Source organism: Gymnoscopelus braueri (assembly GCF_963280865.1).
Source record: "Gymnoscopelus braueri genome assembly, chromosome: 22".
Lineage (NCBI taxonomy): Eukaryota > Metazoa > Chordata > Actinopteri > Myctophiformes > Myctophidae > Gymnoscopelus > Gymnoscopelus braueri.
The window spans coordinates 34,423,423-34,440,708 of NC_137624.1; the positions used below are offsets into that span (position 1 = coordinate 34,423,423).

Sequence of the window (17,286 nt, forward strand, 5' to 3'; positions counted from 1 at the left end):
ATGGGAGGATGTCTGGCCAGAATAAGTCGTGCATACACATCACCATCAGCCCACAGCTCTTCCGGGAACAGCAGAAGGAGAGGCCTCAGAAAATTTGGATTTCGTAACGAGTCTCTGAAGAAAAAGCGCCCTAACGAGCGGGTCGTCACTATCATTCCTAAGTGGAATAGCGATGAGCGGATGTCGGCGGCTCAGCTCAGGGGCAAACGGGACGAGTTCTGGGACACGGCTCCGGCCTTCGAGGGCCGCAAGGAGATCTGGGACGCCTTGAAGGCTGCAGCCTCCGCCCTGGAGGGGAACGACCTGGAACTGGCCCAGGCGATAGTGGACGGAGCCTGTATCACGCTGCCACACGGGACTCTGGCAGAGTGTTACGACGAGCTGGGCAACCGCTACCAGATTCCCGACTACTGCCTGGCTCCACCCGCCAACCTCATCCCAGAGCCAAGTAATAAGGACCAAAGCAACAGCTCCAAACGCCCCGTAGCACCCAAGAAGGAGTTTCAACTTAAGGTGCGTCTGTCGACGGCGAAGGACGTGTTTCTGAGCGCTAGCATGACGGACACCATAGGCGAGCTGAAGACGCAGCTCCAGGCACAAGAGGGCATCGACGTGTCACACCAGCGCTGGTACTTCTTTGGGAAGCTGCTGACGGATAAAAGCCGCCTGCAGGACACCAAGATCCAGAAGGACTTTGTTATCCAGGTCATTATTGTGAACCCGGCGGGCCATTGACCGTAGTACATGAGGTATATAGGGTTTAAAGGGATAGTTCACCCCCAAAATGACTTATTTCTATCGATTACACACCCCATGGAGACTTGAATCCATTGAGATTTTTTTGTTTTTGTCGTATTCCTAAACCGATAATTTGATGATTGGCGGCGGCTCCGGTAGGAGACTCAATGTGTAAACTTTGAGTCATTAGCATCTTTCCACTGGTCATCAAATTATTGGCTTTAAACTAAAAATGTCCATGAATTCAAGGCTTCATGGGGTGAGTAATTGATAGAAAATAAGTCACTTTTTGGGTGAACTATCCCTTTAAGTGGTTAAGGAGAGGCGTGAGAAAATATTATTTCGATGAGCAAAAATACATGAGAAAGAAACTCAAAAGTGCTGCTTGTTTTTTTACAGCGTGTAGGAGGCACAGCCGTCTAGAAGGGGGTCTGCGTGTTTGTCTCTGTGTTTGTCTGTCCAGGGCTAATCTCGCAAACTACTGGTCCGATAATTGCCACATTTATTGTACGCTCTGTCAGTAGGCCAAGGAATTAAGAATCTCCACTACTTTGTTTCCCCCCCACACATTATGTTCTATATTTTCTGAAATATTTAACTCTAATTATAGAATGGATGTTAATGGTGGTCGGATCTGGCTGAAACCTTGCCCACATATGGAGTCACGTCATAGATACGTCATAGATTACTGACCACATGAAGTCTGAGATCCAACTGGGTGCCATTTTTGTTTATTTCATCACTGACCGAGGTTATTGGTCATTATTTGTATTTTTGGGACAACATTGATATTGGCAGTTATGCAGCCGATATGTCCCACTTTTTAACCACTTTCAACCTGTCGTCCATATTTGGGCATGTCATTACAGGCATCATTTTCAAAAGACTTTCGAAAATATCAGATCTACAAGCTCACGACATGCCGTGGGGCTTGTAGATTATTAGCTATAAAAGTAGCTAAATAAAATAAGGTTTGTGTTTAATATTTATCCATTAAAAAGTTAGTTGTTATTTTTTTTATATTTCTCAAATATAAACGTTAATAAAATCTAAATTAAAAAAAAATATTAGAAAATGTTGCACCTTTTCAAAGAATATTGGTCAAAACATCTGTAATCGGTGGTCTAGGACTCCAAAATTGGAATAGTCATCGTACCCAGAAATCTGGCATTGGTCAGACTCTAGTTATAAGAAGTCATTATTTTTGACGTGCAACTATCTTCTCTGGCTCTGCTGATTTCTATCAGGGTTCTGTCTGATATACAGTAATAATCACGTCTTTGGGCCTAAATCCATTGTGTGTGTGTGTGTGTGTGTGTGTGTGTGTGTGTGTGTGTGTGTGTGTGTGTGTGTGTGTGTGTGTGTGTGTGTGTGTGTGTTTGTTTATCCTTTTAGCGTAGCTTTTGACTGTACTACTTGTACTGTTAACAAACTTGTTAATAAAGTATACAATCAATCAATCAATCAATCAATCAATCAATCAATCAATCAATCAATCCATGAATCAATCAAAACCTCATTAAAGTTCCCAACTTCAATATCTGTTCTCTTACCGGAAATCCTGGAATCATCTTTTGATGTTGGAATCCACTTTGTCGGTGGGAGAAGGTTAAGCCTCACAGCACCTAAAACAGACACATGAACATGTAAAAGTCATGTTTCTGGCTTAGTTGGTTTCTAAAGAGGTTCTGTTGAAATGTCAAAATGTGAGTCGCAAAAATAGCCAATTTACAAGCTCAAAACGTGTCATGGTGTGATGTGTTTTGAGCTTGTAGATCGGCTATTCTTACTTTTGAATTTGAATCCTGAAAAGTAACAGTTTTGGACATATGAGAGCAAAGATAATAAGGTTCCTCTTTGCTTGGCCACTGCTGATGAACACAGAGCATTTAGTGGCCAATCTTCATTGGTACAGAGACAGTTGCAAAAAAAGGGGAACTGGTGTGTACATCCAACCCAAATGAGTTCAGATGCAGGGTACAATGTGTGACATCACAGGATTTTTTTTATTCCTGTGACAGCTAGTATCAGTGTATATGGGGGTCACACCACATTGTGTGAGTTTCTGTGTGCGAGAGAGAGCGCCATACATTTAATGTAATGTTACTGCAGCATAAAAAGCTAACAAACAATAAATTGGCCGGCCTAAGGACAGACTAACCCTCTGAGAATATTATTAATTTGATTTGTTATTTTACAATATGATTTTTTATTGACTGTTGCTGTGTATTCCTTATGGCTATACTTTATCTTGCTATCATAATGCACTTTGCAACCCTGTTTTCCACAAGCGCTTTATAAATAAAGTTTATATTGTTATTTATATTTTCCCCAAACTTCCCGATGGCCAGTTATACACATTATACATGTGTTAATGGTTTGAATGTGAATAGACAGGCAGCCGTTGTGTGGAGTGTACATTCAATGTATGTGTAGGTTCTGGCTGTGTGTGTCACCAGCGTGCATTTGTGTGTTGGTGGGGGGGAGCAGGTCGGGGGGCTCTGAGGCAGTCTCAGACCCAGAGGCCTATGGACTCAGGATCCGGCCCTGGCAAGGTGGAGTTTATTCCACAGCTTGGGAGCCAGGAGAGAAAGGAGTCTAGGATGTGTGGTTGTCCAGGGTTCTCAACCCTGGACAACGTTCTCAACTTCAATATGTGTTCTCTTACTGGACATCCTGCAGCGTGTCTTCATGTCTTCTTCTCATCTGCTCTTTCCTGCCGCCAGCCCTGTCAGGAGCCAGATGGAGCCATCCTTTGATGTTTGAATACACTTCTTTGTCGATGGCCACAGACGCCTCACAGCAGCTGAAACATACATGAACACCATATTCATGGTTTAAAATGAACTTTTTGTATCACCAGCTAATGTGGCTATACTGCATTTAAAGGCCTGTACCCAGGCCCTATTGACAGACATTCTGGTGTGAAATCTACAAGACCAGAAATTTGTAGCAACTGTAAGTACAGTAATAAGTTGGCAACTTGCCATCATCCTACTAGGCTCCAATGGCATGGACCTGACTGCTGGTATGTCTCTGCATACGGAATGGATCTCACTGCTGACATGTCTCGGTTTAAATGGAGCAAAGGGAGAGGGCAGTGACCAAAATAAACAGACATGTCGCTCATGGTGTCATGTCAAGAACATATAACATAAATGGATGACATGTAACCACTTCACACACAATTCCCCCACAACATAAAAGCATAACTTATATTCAAATGATTACACTAATAAACCAATAACCCAAATCTACGCCATGGGACATTCTGTGAAATCCAATTCCCCTTCTAACCAGCCAGGACCGGGATGCCCTTTTCACAGCAGCCATATTGGCATGAAATAGCAGTGTAATGTTACTTCCTTCACAGGTTTTACCAATGACACCAATTATTAAGGCTTTCCATTTCCTGAAAAGTAATGGTTTTGGACATACAAGGTTTCCACCCAACAATGACTATGATTATGTTAAATCACCCTCCATTCCGGTTATGTACACCGTACCAAAGATCCACATTCAGGTCAAACAGTGTCTGAGTGCTGCTGCTATTGTGCATGTTGACTCACTGGAAAGACTCTACTACACTCACAATGTGTCCCGATGTGGCTATTCATCGTACAACAAAGAATATATACCATATATACTTTGTTGCACGATGAATAGCGAAAATAGCCACTATATATTATATAGTATAGTGGTTAAAGGATATACACCATGAATTAAAAAAATCATAATAATATTTAATATCATATTGTTTATGTCCCTCAAACGTTTTTCAAAAGGTTTGAGCCTAAATCAAGCCTCAGATATACTCATTCCAACTAACTTCTCTCTGGCTTATAAAGCACTTTCACCTGCAATACCACATTGTCCTGTTTGGCACGGGGCGCTATTGAGCCAGTTTGTATGCATGTTATCTCCTGGTTCTGTGTGGGATAAGTAAAAAAAGAAAAAAGAAAAAGAAAAAAAAATGGTTGGAACTGAAAAACGGGAGGTATTGTACCCTGACGTGACATCACGTCAGGGTGCAAATCAGTTTGGCCTGTTTTTAAACCAATTTACAGAAAACCCCAGATTTGCTGTGAAAGCCTGAGTGTTCAAACTGGGGTATTTTTGGGGATAGATGAGAGGTAGGGGAGACCAAAAACACACAAAAAAGAAGAAAAAGTTCAAATTCATGGTGTAGACCCTTTAATACATCTTCCCAAAACAACCGTTCTGAAAGGGGTCATTCTGGGAACTCATTCGGTAAAAGTTTTCAACTGAAGGATCTGTCTTGAGAGATTAGACAAGGGTAAACCGTGGAAAGGAATTTTAACAACACAACAAAGGCCAAACCGCTTTATCTCCCTCCACCTCAAACTGACAGGAACACGGTCACACATGAGGAGTTTATGCTACTTCAGGGTTTCTGTCTCTGATAAGAAACTTGCAACAAAGGTTTTACAGTCAACACCAGACTTCAGACTCAGAAAAACTCAGGTAGCCAAAAGAAAGCCAGATTAACCACATGAAACCTAGTGTCCCTACTATACTCTGGGGTGAACATTCCTCTATTTTTAGCAAAGTGATTTGGAGTGCATAGAGGGATAAACGGAGCGGACCAAGTACTCAAGTACTGTACTTGACTACAATTTTGAGGTATTTTTACTTGCTTCAGTATTTTTTTCAATACTTTTACTTCTACCCCACTACATCTCAGAGGAAAATAATGTACTTTTACTCCACTACAATTATATGAAAACTTTAGTTACTTTGTAGATTTTGATTATTATTACAAAACACACTAACCACTTCAGCCGTGTAATTGTATATATTTCGGCCATTTGAAAATAGCCGATCTACAAGCTTGATCTACAAGTGATTTTAAAAATATGTTTTATGCATTTTTAACAGGTGAAACTTGTGATGCATGGACACCTGTGCAAATGTGATGTAAGTCATCCTACAGGTGCGAATGACAGCGGGCCTGTGGCTAACATCAACTCCTCCAGTGACATGGGTCCTTCCTCTGTAAAACAAATACACAGCAAAATCCTCAGTGTTAGTTTAACTCTGAGGATGTTCCACATGTAACCAAATGGACCCATTTGTACACTCCCAGAGTTAACCCATTAAGACCTGGAACGCATCTGTGTCACTTAAGATTTATTTGGCTATTCAAAAATAGCAGATATACAAGCTCATAGCGCGGCACCGAGTGCGCTATGAGCTTGTAGATCTGCTATTTTTGAAAAATCGTGATTTTTTTTTCCCCAAAAACTGTTAGTATTTAGATTTTTTTTAAGAATCGCCTCAGAACTGACAAATAAATGGTATAAAGAGTCGTTCAAGGCTCTGTAGCAGTCAGTCTCAGGTCCATGTGACAGATCACTGGGACTAGTCCACCAGTGCAGTGGTTCTCAACCTTTGGGTTGGGACCCACAAGGGGGTCTCCACATGATTTTGGGGGGGTCCCCAGATGACAGTAAAGTGACGATTTAAGGACTTTTAAGACCTTTTTAATACCTCGAAAAAGAAAAAAGACCATTACTGCATCAAAAGTAATCAACAAACTATACAATAAAAGCTGGTGAAACATAGGCCAAATTGTCAAATAATATAAGAAAGAGGCAAAAAAAATAAAAATAGCCAATCTACAAACCCACAACGCCTTGCTTTGTGAGGCGTTGTAGATCTGCTTGTAGATCTGCTATTTAAAAAAAAAAATCTGTGGAATCGAAAATCGAATGCCTCAACTCCAACAATTCCAAGTGCTTGTCAGGGTGGGGGGTCCCCAGTTCAAATATGATTATTTTGGGGGGTCACGGCCTGAAAAGGTTGAGAGCCACTGCACTAGTGCAGTACAGGTATACATTACAGGTTGGCATCCAAAAAGAGTAAACTTGCCAGTCCATCTTTGAATTTAATCAAAAGGATGCAAAGTGAATTGTTACAAGTAGTAAAACTAATATTTTTGTTTGTTTTTCATGAATAAACACCAACATTTAAGACATAATAGGACTAAACTTGACAACGTGTGTAACATGTTTTATGCAGTGCATGTAGTCATGCAATGCATATAGTATGAATAATATATATAGGCCTAATTGTAACGGTCATGCATAACTAGGCATAGAGCATACAGTTGTACACTGTACTGTAATGCACTAAGTACAGTAACCTGAGCATTCCTACAGCAGAGCAGCAGTGCTTTTTTCCTTTAATTTTACTTTTTACCTTTGGCTAATTACTACTACAATATAGGCTTACTCATATAAGCTCTGTAATACATGTATTGATCAATATTGTACAAAAATAAATCCAGTTCTTGGTCTTAGTTTTGAGCATAATTTGTTTACGCACTTTGATGACGCAATTTGTGGTTGAGTAAAACTGATGCCAAGTTGATGGTACACCATGATCACTGTATTAAATTAGGATTAATGAACAATTGATCCTAAGCTTCCAAATGATTTCAATGTGAGCTGTTCTACATGGATTGAGTCTACTTGACAGGCCTGGGCTACTGCAGTGTCAGATTACAGACAAGGACTGGATTATCACCACTAATCTAATTACATGTAATCGTCTGTAAAACGGACTCATATAATCATCTTAACAGTATAACCGTCCAGAGACAGTGGATTTCAGAGTCCAGTGATGGCATAATAACGTCCTTCAAATATGCTTAATTTATATACACAATAATAAGCAAGCAATATATAGCCTTTGATGTTCTACAACTGGACAGGGCGAGACAGTGACAGTCACTGTCATGTGATCTGCATCATGGCTGTTTGAACTACTTAATATATACTTTGCCATATGGACAAACAGCGGAAATAGCTGATCTACAAGCTCCCAACGCATTTGAATAAAAAAAATTGAAAAGATATACTGTACAGTACATAGAAAACAAATATATAAATGATATACTGTATAACCTGTACTTTATAGTAATCTTTGCCACACTGACTGTTTGTTCAGTAACAGGGGTCTCTTCAGCGCTTTAACAGGAAATACATTTTCAGCTCAGGAGGATACCAACAGGATACCGGTTGAACACTATGGTTGAACAAGTGAAACTGGAAGTCATGAAAAAAAAGCAGACAAAATTATCTTTGAGGGGTTCTCCTGATTGGATGACATGTGCAACCCACCAAAGAATATATCTTCTGCTTACTAAAGAGCTGGAGAGACAGGAAGGAAGAGCCCTATTACTGAACAAATACTCTAGTATATTAGAATATAGTTGTTTTTGTTTTTTTACAATAAACTTTGTTACCAAAAACATATCACTTCAGTTACAGCGCCTTTAAAAAAACGAGGTCAGAATCTGTCATCAGCAACTTAACATCAACAACTGCAAACAGCAGTAGCCCTACACATCATCATCACCTAAAACCAATGCTTCTCAGTGGGGTCCATAAATGGACTCTCAGGGTCCCTAGAGGGGGTTCCAAAGGGGGCCCCCCCTAACCCTTTAAAAGGGGTCCTTGAAATGAAAACGTTTGACACAAACACACCACTACCTCAAACCAACAACAGGCAGCACGACCACATCTGCATTTCTGCAACGACCGGAAATGGAAGAAAACTTCGAGGCTCGCCTCGACGATGACGCCTGGACTTTGACTCCACCTCATGATGATGCTATTTAGCAACAGATGAACAGCCTCACACTTCTTCCAGCAGCACCACGTTCATTTCTCACCAGCAGAACGCTTTATGATCGAACCAACAACAACACTATCGACCCTCTCTATCCCTCTCTCTCTTCTCATATGTGGTGTAAACGGCTCAAAGAGGAGGAGAGACAGAGCACTTTTACTTTTCAACTTGGTAATGTTCGCCGGGGGACCCTGCTGTGCTCGCCTCACACAGTGACAGTGAAGTAGACAGTGGCCAAACCCGCCACCAACCAACCAACCCACGACCACCCGAGAGAGTCCAGGGAGAGTCTCCTTGCGCCGCTGTCCGCTCTCCTCGAGTCCCCGTCAAACCGTGCGTGTTCCTGGGGGCTTGGTGTGTGTATTTTCTCCGCCGTGGTCGGCTGCTATGGATGCGATATGGATCCCTCCCCTGCTGCTCGTTCCGCTCCTGATGTTTTGCAGCACCACGTTCGTCTTCTACTTCAAGAAGTGCTTCTACGTGGGATACATGATGTGCCTGGCCCTGGTGTGCATTCCCCTGTGCGTGCTGAAGAGCGGCGGGAGGGACGTGGAGAACATGAGGTAAAGTTGTGTATTATGTGTTTTTTATGTTTATAAACAGGCGTGAGGAAGGAAGGAAGAGCTGTGCCCGTTGGCCGTAGCGTGGGATCCAATTCGCCTCGGCGGTTGTGCGTATCCGGTGCCGGGAGAGAATCAGCCGGATACGGAAACTGGCTTGTTTGTGTGCCTGTATTAATAATAATAAACAATAAAACTATTTATATAGCACCTTTCAAAACTGGGTTACAGAGTGCTTTACAAGGCAAAAGAAAACTCAACACACAGAACAACTGTGTTAACATGTATTATGTGCGTGGACATTACCGGATACACTCTTTAGAGTAGGCGGGCTTTAGGCCGGATGTCACTGATTACAATGGGGAATGGGAACCAGGCTTTCCAACAGTCCTGCGCGAAACAAGCCTGGTTAATTGGAAGCACAACCCGTTAGCCACTCGGCTAGCCCGTAAAGCCGTTATATTATGAAACTAATGCACATCATAACATGCTTCCACTCTCATGTAACGTTATTATGTTGCTTTAAAAACGTGATGGTGGCGTTGTGGTGGAGCTTTTTTTCAATGAACGTGCTAAATCTTCCTTTTTGGAATGCAAATGAGCAGCATGGACGTGCACAGATTGAGTGATGTTTTATTAAAACTATGATGACAGGAGGTATGCAGACAGAGGCAACACGTTAGCACTAAACGTTAACGTTTACCTCCTCGACACAGTTGTAATGCTAATGTTAGCAGGCTAACGTTTCTCATAACAACAGAACTATTGTATCCTGAAGTGGGGTTGTGTTGTCAATTTGTAGTGTAGAGTGGGAAAGGGCAAAGTTGCCCCCACAAATCTTAAAATGCCCCTGAATTTACCAAAAAAATCAAGCCCTAATTACCCTAACAGACAGTAGTATAATAGGCCTGCTTATTTTTTCTTATTAGTTGAATTAAATGTGTAGATAAAGCCTTGTTTTTATATATGAATGAAGGTATTTTATGGCACTAGGCCCACCATTATTTCAAAAAATACTCTCAGATTTTAGGCAGCAGAGGTTTTGCCCTCATAACATTTTTAAATTCCTTCACATAAACCATCCTACATGGCTTAACGTGTTGGTTGATTCCCCTAGTGGTTGTAATCAGAGTAAATCTATTAACTACATTACTTGTCACTTGTTAATGTTATCAATGTAGGCATGATGGTGTTAACATAGCTGTAGTATACAACCCTCGTAGACGTATTTATGATTCTGACGTCTTCAATCTATCAGAATCATAAATACGTCTACGAGGGTTGTATACTACAGCTAGTGTTAACATAGGTTAATCTAGTGTTACCGTTACCCTTATCAAATGTGTGAGGCCAATAATATTGCCTCCTTAAAAACCACTTAAACCCGGCTATATACTTCATTGACTGGGGTTCCCCAGGGGTCCATACTAGCACTCCCTCCTTTTTTCCCCCTGTACCCCACATCTCTTTGGCAAAAATAGCAGGTATGTGAGCTTGTAGATCGTCTGTTTTCAGAGATGCTACGCTAGGTTCCACGTGTTGGTTAAGCACTGTCTTCTTAATGTTTAAGGAAGTTTGTTATGTCACTGGGTCAACTGCCCAGGATATAGAGACACTACACCTTCAGTCTCAGTGTCCACTTCCACTTTGTGTCAGAGGAACTCTGTGTTGTGGCTGCTTGGTCAGACTGTTGGACATGGAGTAACTGCATCTGGTAATTGGGTTGAAAGAGGTCAGATCATGTGTTCCTCCTCACTAGGTTTTACATTACTGGTTGTAGAGGTTGAGCCCACCCCAGTAGTACACCCTGGCCAGTAATCAATGCCCAGTTCTCCTCGACATTGTTAGCTCTGCCAGTAACAACAGAAGCCTGTCTGCCCCCCAGTACTCTTAGAATAACTGTTTCACAGTCATGTTGGCCAGTCTGGCGGTGTCATGTTGCACCCAACACACCATTCTGTTAGCTCAAAGGTTATCTGGAATCCATTCACTGTGACTAATAAGTGTTGGACAGGGAGAGAATGGCGTTGTAGACACAAGCGGTCAGTTCAATTCGAACTTTATTCCAGACTCTCCAGAGGGTCAGTGGAGTTACATAAGACATATAAAACATGCAGTAATTTTGTCGATACGTTGACAGAGTTTTTCAGAAAGACTTCACTGATTCATTAAGGACACAGCAGCCTGTCGCAGACATAATTGCCTTCTTTTATAAGGAAGTTAAGGCCTTCATTCTGGCTGCTTTAAATGTTGGGGACCTGGAGCAATAGATTATAGCAGGGAAGTAAGACTGTGGTGGTCAGTTTAAAAGAGGAAAAAAGTGTTGCACGCTCTGGCTGCATAGTAACGTTTAATGGTTGACGTTTCGAACCACAGGCCTTCCTCAAAACCAACACAACCGTTATGGTGGTGGTTAGGTAATATTGGCTAGATCAGTCCATTACACTACATGTAACATTAGTTACTCAACACTGGCTTGAAGTTGCCAGCAATACTGTCCTGAAAATATTTTGTTGGCTTGAAAATTTGGTGGATATAGGCACAAATACACTTAGTGTTTGTTGGGTGAGCCTGTTATATTTATTACCATGGAGCATCAGGGGTGCTGTTATTTGCTATTATTCTAATGTCGACCCATTTAAACCGGGAAAGCATCTGTGTGATTCTCGATTTTCTTTGGTTGGCTATTCAAAAATGGCAGATATACAAGATATACTTGAGATATTGAGATATAGATATCTGCTATTTTTGAACATTTTCTAAACATCTTGAAGGTGTGAGAACTGTTGGTTTAGAATGAATTTGTAGAGTCGGCCTCAGGTCTTAATGGGTTAAAGTCCTTGGTGTGGAATGTGGACAGGCCTTTACTCTGCTCATCTCATTAGCTATCTATCACATTGGACGAAACCAGAAACTGAGATACTTTGGCACCAAGAGTGTACTTTTCAATGTGTTGCAAGATCGATTTATCATATCGACTAAATATTGAAAAATCCTTCTAACTCGACTACTAAAGTGGATGGCAGGGTACACACCACAACTACAAGACAACAGATGGTGCTTGCCTTGGGGTAAATGGCCCTTCATGCTAGTGTGTCTCTGGGTGATAAAGAGTGATCATTTAACAACTTAAGTCCTAGTTTGTTGTGCGCTGAACAGCGCATTCCCCCTTTTGTGACCAAATATGGAGCCGACTGATTTGTTTGCGCCTGATGCGGCCAGGACGACACATTGTTGAGGTTAGACAACACACACTCCATATTTGGGCGTAGCTGTATTGGGAACTCCTTATATGGTTATGGCTGAGTCATGAGTGACATGAGCGTGACGACGAGCCGGTCCTCCGTTAAGCCAATTTTAATTATTGTTGTAGTTCTTTGCCTTTTTTGCAGCTATTTATTTTTTTAATACATTTTTAAGTTATGTAATCTTCTGTTCTATCAATGATTTGGAACATGTGGGTAACCTTTTTGGCAACAGGTCATCATTCTGCTCATGTGTAACCTTTATCACCAGCAAGGTTCTTTTGTGTCTAATTTTGTCGCAGGTGAATAAGATAAATTTGTTTTCTACTTTTTAATCAAAAGGGAGTGTTAAATGGATTTGACATAACCGCACACAGTTAATATGGCCACTTCATTCCTCTTTACAAATCTTAATAAATTGCTTCAGCCCTGCTAGAGCCATTGTCGTTGCATTACTAAGAGGCCTTTCACACAAGACTAGCCTAGATGTTTTATCACACTTTCTTGACAGATAGTGGGTGCAGATTGCACCCTGGCTTGAAATGTGAATCAAATGTATGTTATTTTAATGCATGAATGAAGTGTAAATCGCAGGCTATTATCCACATCTTCGTGTGCCAGTAATGTGTGAGGATAACACTGAATTGGAGTCATGAGACATGGGGCCAATGCGAACAGGCTAAGTGAAAAAGGCTCACATGTCTGTCATTAGTTTAAAACACTGACAGCTCTAAGTCTGGTTACATCTGCCTTGAAAAAAGCCCAATCATCTAGGTCAGTGGTTCCCAAACTGGGGGTCGGGACCTTTTTTAGGGGGTCCCCAGATGATTAGCTTAATGTGCAACATTGTTAACCCTTCTCACTCAACAGTAAACAAACCAACATACAGTATAAGTGCATACGTATATCTGCACATATGTAAAGTGACAATTTAATGACTTTTAAGATCTTTTTAATATTAAATTGGCCAAATTGTCAAATATTACACAAGAAAGAGGCAAACATTGTGAAAATAGCCGATCTACAAGCTAACCGCCTCGCAGCTTGTAGTTAAGCACATCTTCACAATATTTATCTGTGGAACCGAGTCTACAATTCAAGTGCTTGTCAGGGTGGGGGGGTTCATTATTTTGGGTGGTCTTGGCACTGAAAAGTTTGGAAACCCTTGATCTAGGTTACCCAGGCCAGCATGATTTAATTATAGTCCTGAAGCTTGACTAGTAAGATACAAAACATTTAAATATTTTAGTTATATTGAATACCGGGAAAATGTTTTTCAATAGCCAGTGATCTGAAAGCTCAAAGCTAAACCACTTATTGGATATGGCTGGCTGCATGAAACTGTCTTGTAAAAGACTACTGATCGTTGCATACATTACTGAAAATATTTTGGAAAGTTGTAGCCTAATGTGACTCCGTCTGGTCTCTCTCTGCTGTGCTGTATGCCATATTGTGAGATGGCAGCGAAACTCAACTAACAAGCAGCAGCCTTTTTTCCCCAGGCTTAAAATGCATGAATTGAAATAGCATAAATGTATTTGAACAGGCAAATTAATAGACACATGTTGATGTGTAGCCAGGCCTAGGACTAAATGACTGTTCGATAATAATGGGAGTGGGTGACTGGAGGAAAAGTGGGGAGGATCATGCTTTCTTAATTTTAAAGATGTATCACATCTCAACCAATAAATACGTGTTTATTTATATTTGAACTCAAGTGCTTGTAGCTGTTTTTTCCCTCTTTTTTTCCAGCATTCTTTTAAACAAATTGTCAGAATTGTTCAGGTGTGAAGATATTTCTAAAAGTGGATGGATGGATAGGTAAGGTAGGTAGGTAGCTAGATAGATGGGTGGATAGAAGATAGATATACAGTACTACCGTGTACTGTACAACATAGCCTGTCTGTGTATTACACACACACACAGGCTATGTATACTGTAGTGTACACTCACACAATTTAATTCTTTATTTGGATCCACAAATTACAATAAATTTTCAGGGAAACAAATATAACGGGTTGATAGTTCATGGTCCCTAAGGATACACATGGCACCTCCTCCTCCACACAGACAAACTGCCTATAACAGCTGAAACAGAGCAATATTTCGCAAGTTGTTTGGCTTTGTTTTTTGTCATGCCAGCGATTGCTAGGCCACTCGTGTTCAGCTTATATACATGGCCCAGGCTTCCAAATATGAGTACAGAGAATCTGCATCTGTACCCAAGGTTTGTTATGATTCTCAGTAGCGGTTGATGGTTAGAATGCTTATCTTGGTAAGAGACACACACACACACACACACACACACACACACACACACACACACACACACACACACACACACACACACACACACACACACGTGAGACATATAGGGGGAAACCGTAAATTAACTGTAATAAATGTGTTGTGCTACCATAAGCTGCCAGGAGAGCTTCATTGTGCCGTGGCTTAAATTATACAATTCTCTGGAACTGTACTGGAGGGATGGAACACCATTCTGACTAAGTGAACATATTCTGCCTCATTTGCTCTTTTGATGATGGTGGTGGAGAGGGCGCTGTCCAACATGTCGTCGGTCCTAAGTATCCCATAGGTGTTCAACTGGGTTGAGATCTGGTGACCGTGAAAGCCATAGCATATGATTAAAATGATTTTCATACTCCTCATCAAACTATCAAAGAGACCCCTGGTGTCCTGTGGATGGGGGCATATTGTCATCCAGGAAGAGACCACTCCCATCAGAATAGAGGTGTCATCATTATAGGATAAAGGTGATCACTCGGAATACGTTTTGTATTTGATTTGTAGTGACTCTTCCCTCTTTGGAGATTTGTAGTGACTCTTCCCTCTTAGGAGACCAGTGGACCCAAAACCATTGCACGAAAACACCCCTCACAGCATAACAGATCCACTAGACCCCCTCACTGTCTGTGTGAGGCATTGAGGCCTGTACCGTTCTCTTGGTGAACTGTACAACATGCCCTTTCCAACCTGTACTAGATGGTGAACCGTTGACCGTGACACTTTTCCCACATCTCTGTTGACCAGTGCCTATGGTTTATACACCACTGAACTCTCAAATGTGCATTAGTCTTTGTAATGAAGGGTTTATGCACGGCAACCCTACTATAACGTCCCTCTCTGTCGTTGTCATGGACTGTGTTCTTGCTGACACGGGTCTAATAATAATAATCACGTCCTGCAGTGACCTGAGGAAGAGGTGCTCCTCTGTTTTCCTTTACATATTGCACTAAAGCAGGAGTATCGCCACCGCCATCAAAGGTGCGCTTTTGAGTCAATTTCCAAATCTTATTTATCTGATGTCTTTCCCATAGCAGAAGGCACTTTAGTCATTGTTCCTACTGAAACGCCTGCCAGTTGGGCAGTCTCTGTGGCTGAAACTCCTGCCATTCGTACCCAATAATCAACGAACCCTCTATAATAGCCACTTAGATATTTTCCTCGTCATCTCAATTCTAAATTGAGCTGAAATGGACCTACTCAGCATTTTTATGCATGCCACAGAGAGCATGATGGGATGTTAATTGTTTAACCAAATAAACCCTATCGTTGACTGGGGTCTAATTGTATCATGCAGTCAACCTGTATGGAAGCAGATGCATTTGTACTTTATGTTCCCCCCCCCCACTCGGTTATTCATGTTTTATGTGTGTGCATGCGTGTGTGTGTGCATGCGTGTGTGTGGTCATACAAAAATAGTTTTTTTCATGGCATGTGAACTTTGAAGCAAGCAGCCAGTGCAACCAAAATGTGTACCAAATACCTCTGTGTGTGTGTGTGTGTGTGTGTGTGTGTGTGTGTGAGAGAGAGAATGCAGGCCAGAGCAAGTTGATGTCATTGAAAGCAAGGCAAGAAATATGTCTCGTGACGGATTGCACACTACTAGCCTATGCCTGTAACGTCACAGCTTGCAAAACAGCTCTGCCCCAACTAAGCGTATTATAACTAAAAATCCAGACATCCATGACCAAATAAGCTAATATTAAGCTTATTTGAACATGTATTAGTTCATTTATGCAGTAAACTGTCTATCTTTTCTGATTTATTTGTATTAGTTCTTTTTTTTTAACCCAGGGTAGTAGCTGAGCACAAGTGCTCATTTTCAGCAACACCCTGCACATAGACACACACAGACAGACACGTATTAAAACCTGGGAGCAGACCAGTACAACCACAGTCTTATACTGTGAGCAGCTCCACTGGAGTAATTGGGGTGCCTTGCTCATGTGCACTGACTTCAGTGGTGTTGAAACCAAGCCTTTATGCCTGCATTCGTCGTCATTTCCATAGACACAGTGAGTAAACAAGGCTGCACAGGTGCTGTGAAAATTAAATTATTTAACCTTTTCAACTCATTTTTGGTTATTTATATAAGAGACTAAAAATATGTGGTGAACAATAATATATTATTCATTCAGTATGATAAGGGGGAATGAAACGAGTATAGGTAGCACCGCACCGGATTGTTCACATCCTCTTTGGACAGAGAGAGATGTTTGACAGTGGAACATGGTCCAGCTCTCTGCGTAGGAAATGTCTTCATAATAATTTGTTGGTTGATTGATATCTTTATTGATCATGAAATTAAAACTTGTTGTAACATACATCTGACCCACCATAATCAAAAGGATAACGCAAAAAAGCTTACTGCTTGTTTCAATTGTGGTCCTTAGTTTGAGGTGTGTATGATGTCATGTAGTGTCAAACGGTGTGTATGATGTCATCTAGTGTCAAAACGGTGTGTATGATGTCATCTAGTGTCAAACGGTGTGTATGATGTCATCTAGTGTCAAACGGTGTGTATGATGTCATCTAGTGTCATACGCTGTTGTTTACAAGTGTGGTTTATGTTTTACTTCATCTAACAGCCAATGAAGAAAAAGTCAATTGACTGCAGTTCTCCTTTCTAGTTCCGTAGTGAAATGTACATGAACATCCCTTCTGTTACTGTAGGGCTTGTTTGAAGGTATATTATACACTTATTTAAATGCCTTTTAATGGAGCGCCTGGAGAGCAGTTAGCGGTCAAGTGTCTTGCTCAGAGGCATTTCTTTGACACATAGA

At 41.3% G+C, this 17,286-nt stretch overlaps 2 protein-coding genes across 2 annotated transcripts in view; both read left to right on the forward strand.

Moving 5' to 3' along the window:
- On the forward strand, nucleotides 1–735 carry LOC308078980 (ubiquitin domain-containing protein 1-like; the record flags this gene model as incomplete). Its single annotated transcript, XM_080420319.1, has 1 exon — nucleotides 1–735. One exon carries the CDS (start codon nucleotides 1–3, stop codon nucleotides 733–735), a length of 735 nt encoding a protein of 244 aa, XP_080276445.1.
- A 7,645-nt stretch (nucleotides 736–8,380) lies between these two features.
- Nucleotides 8,381–17,286, forward strand: part of agpat2 (1-acylglycerol-3-phosphate O-acyltransferase 2 (lysophosphatidic acid acyltransferase, beta)) — a 29,389-nt gene continuing 20,483 nt past the window's right edge. The window contains exon 1 of the mRNA XM_080420076.1: nucleotides 8,381–8,957. Coding sequence (XP_080276202.1) covers nucleotides 8,782–8,957 — 176 coding nt within the window. The 5' untranslated portion in view covers nucleotides 8,381–8,781. The remainder of the gene's footprint in view (nucleotides 8,958–17,286) is intronic.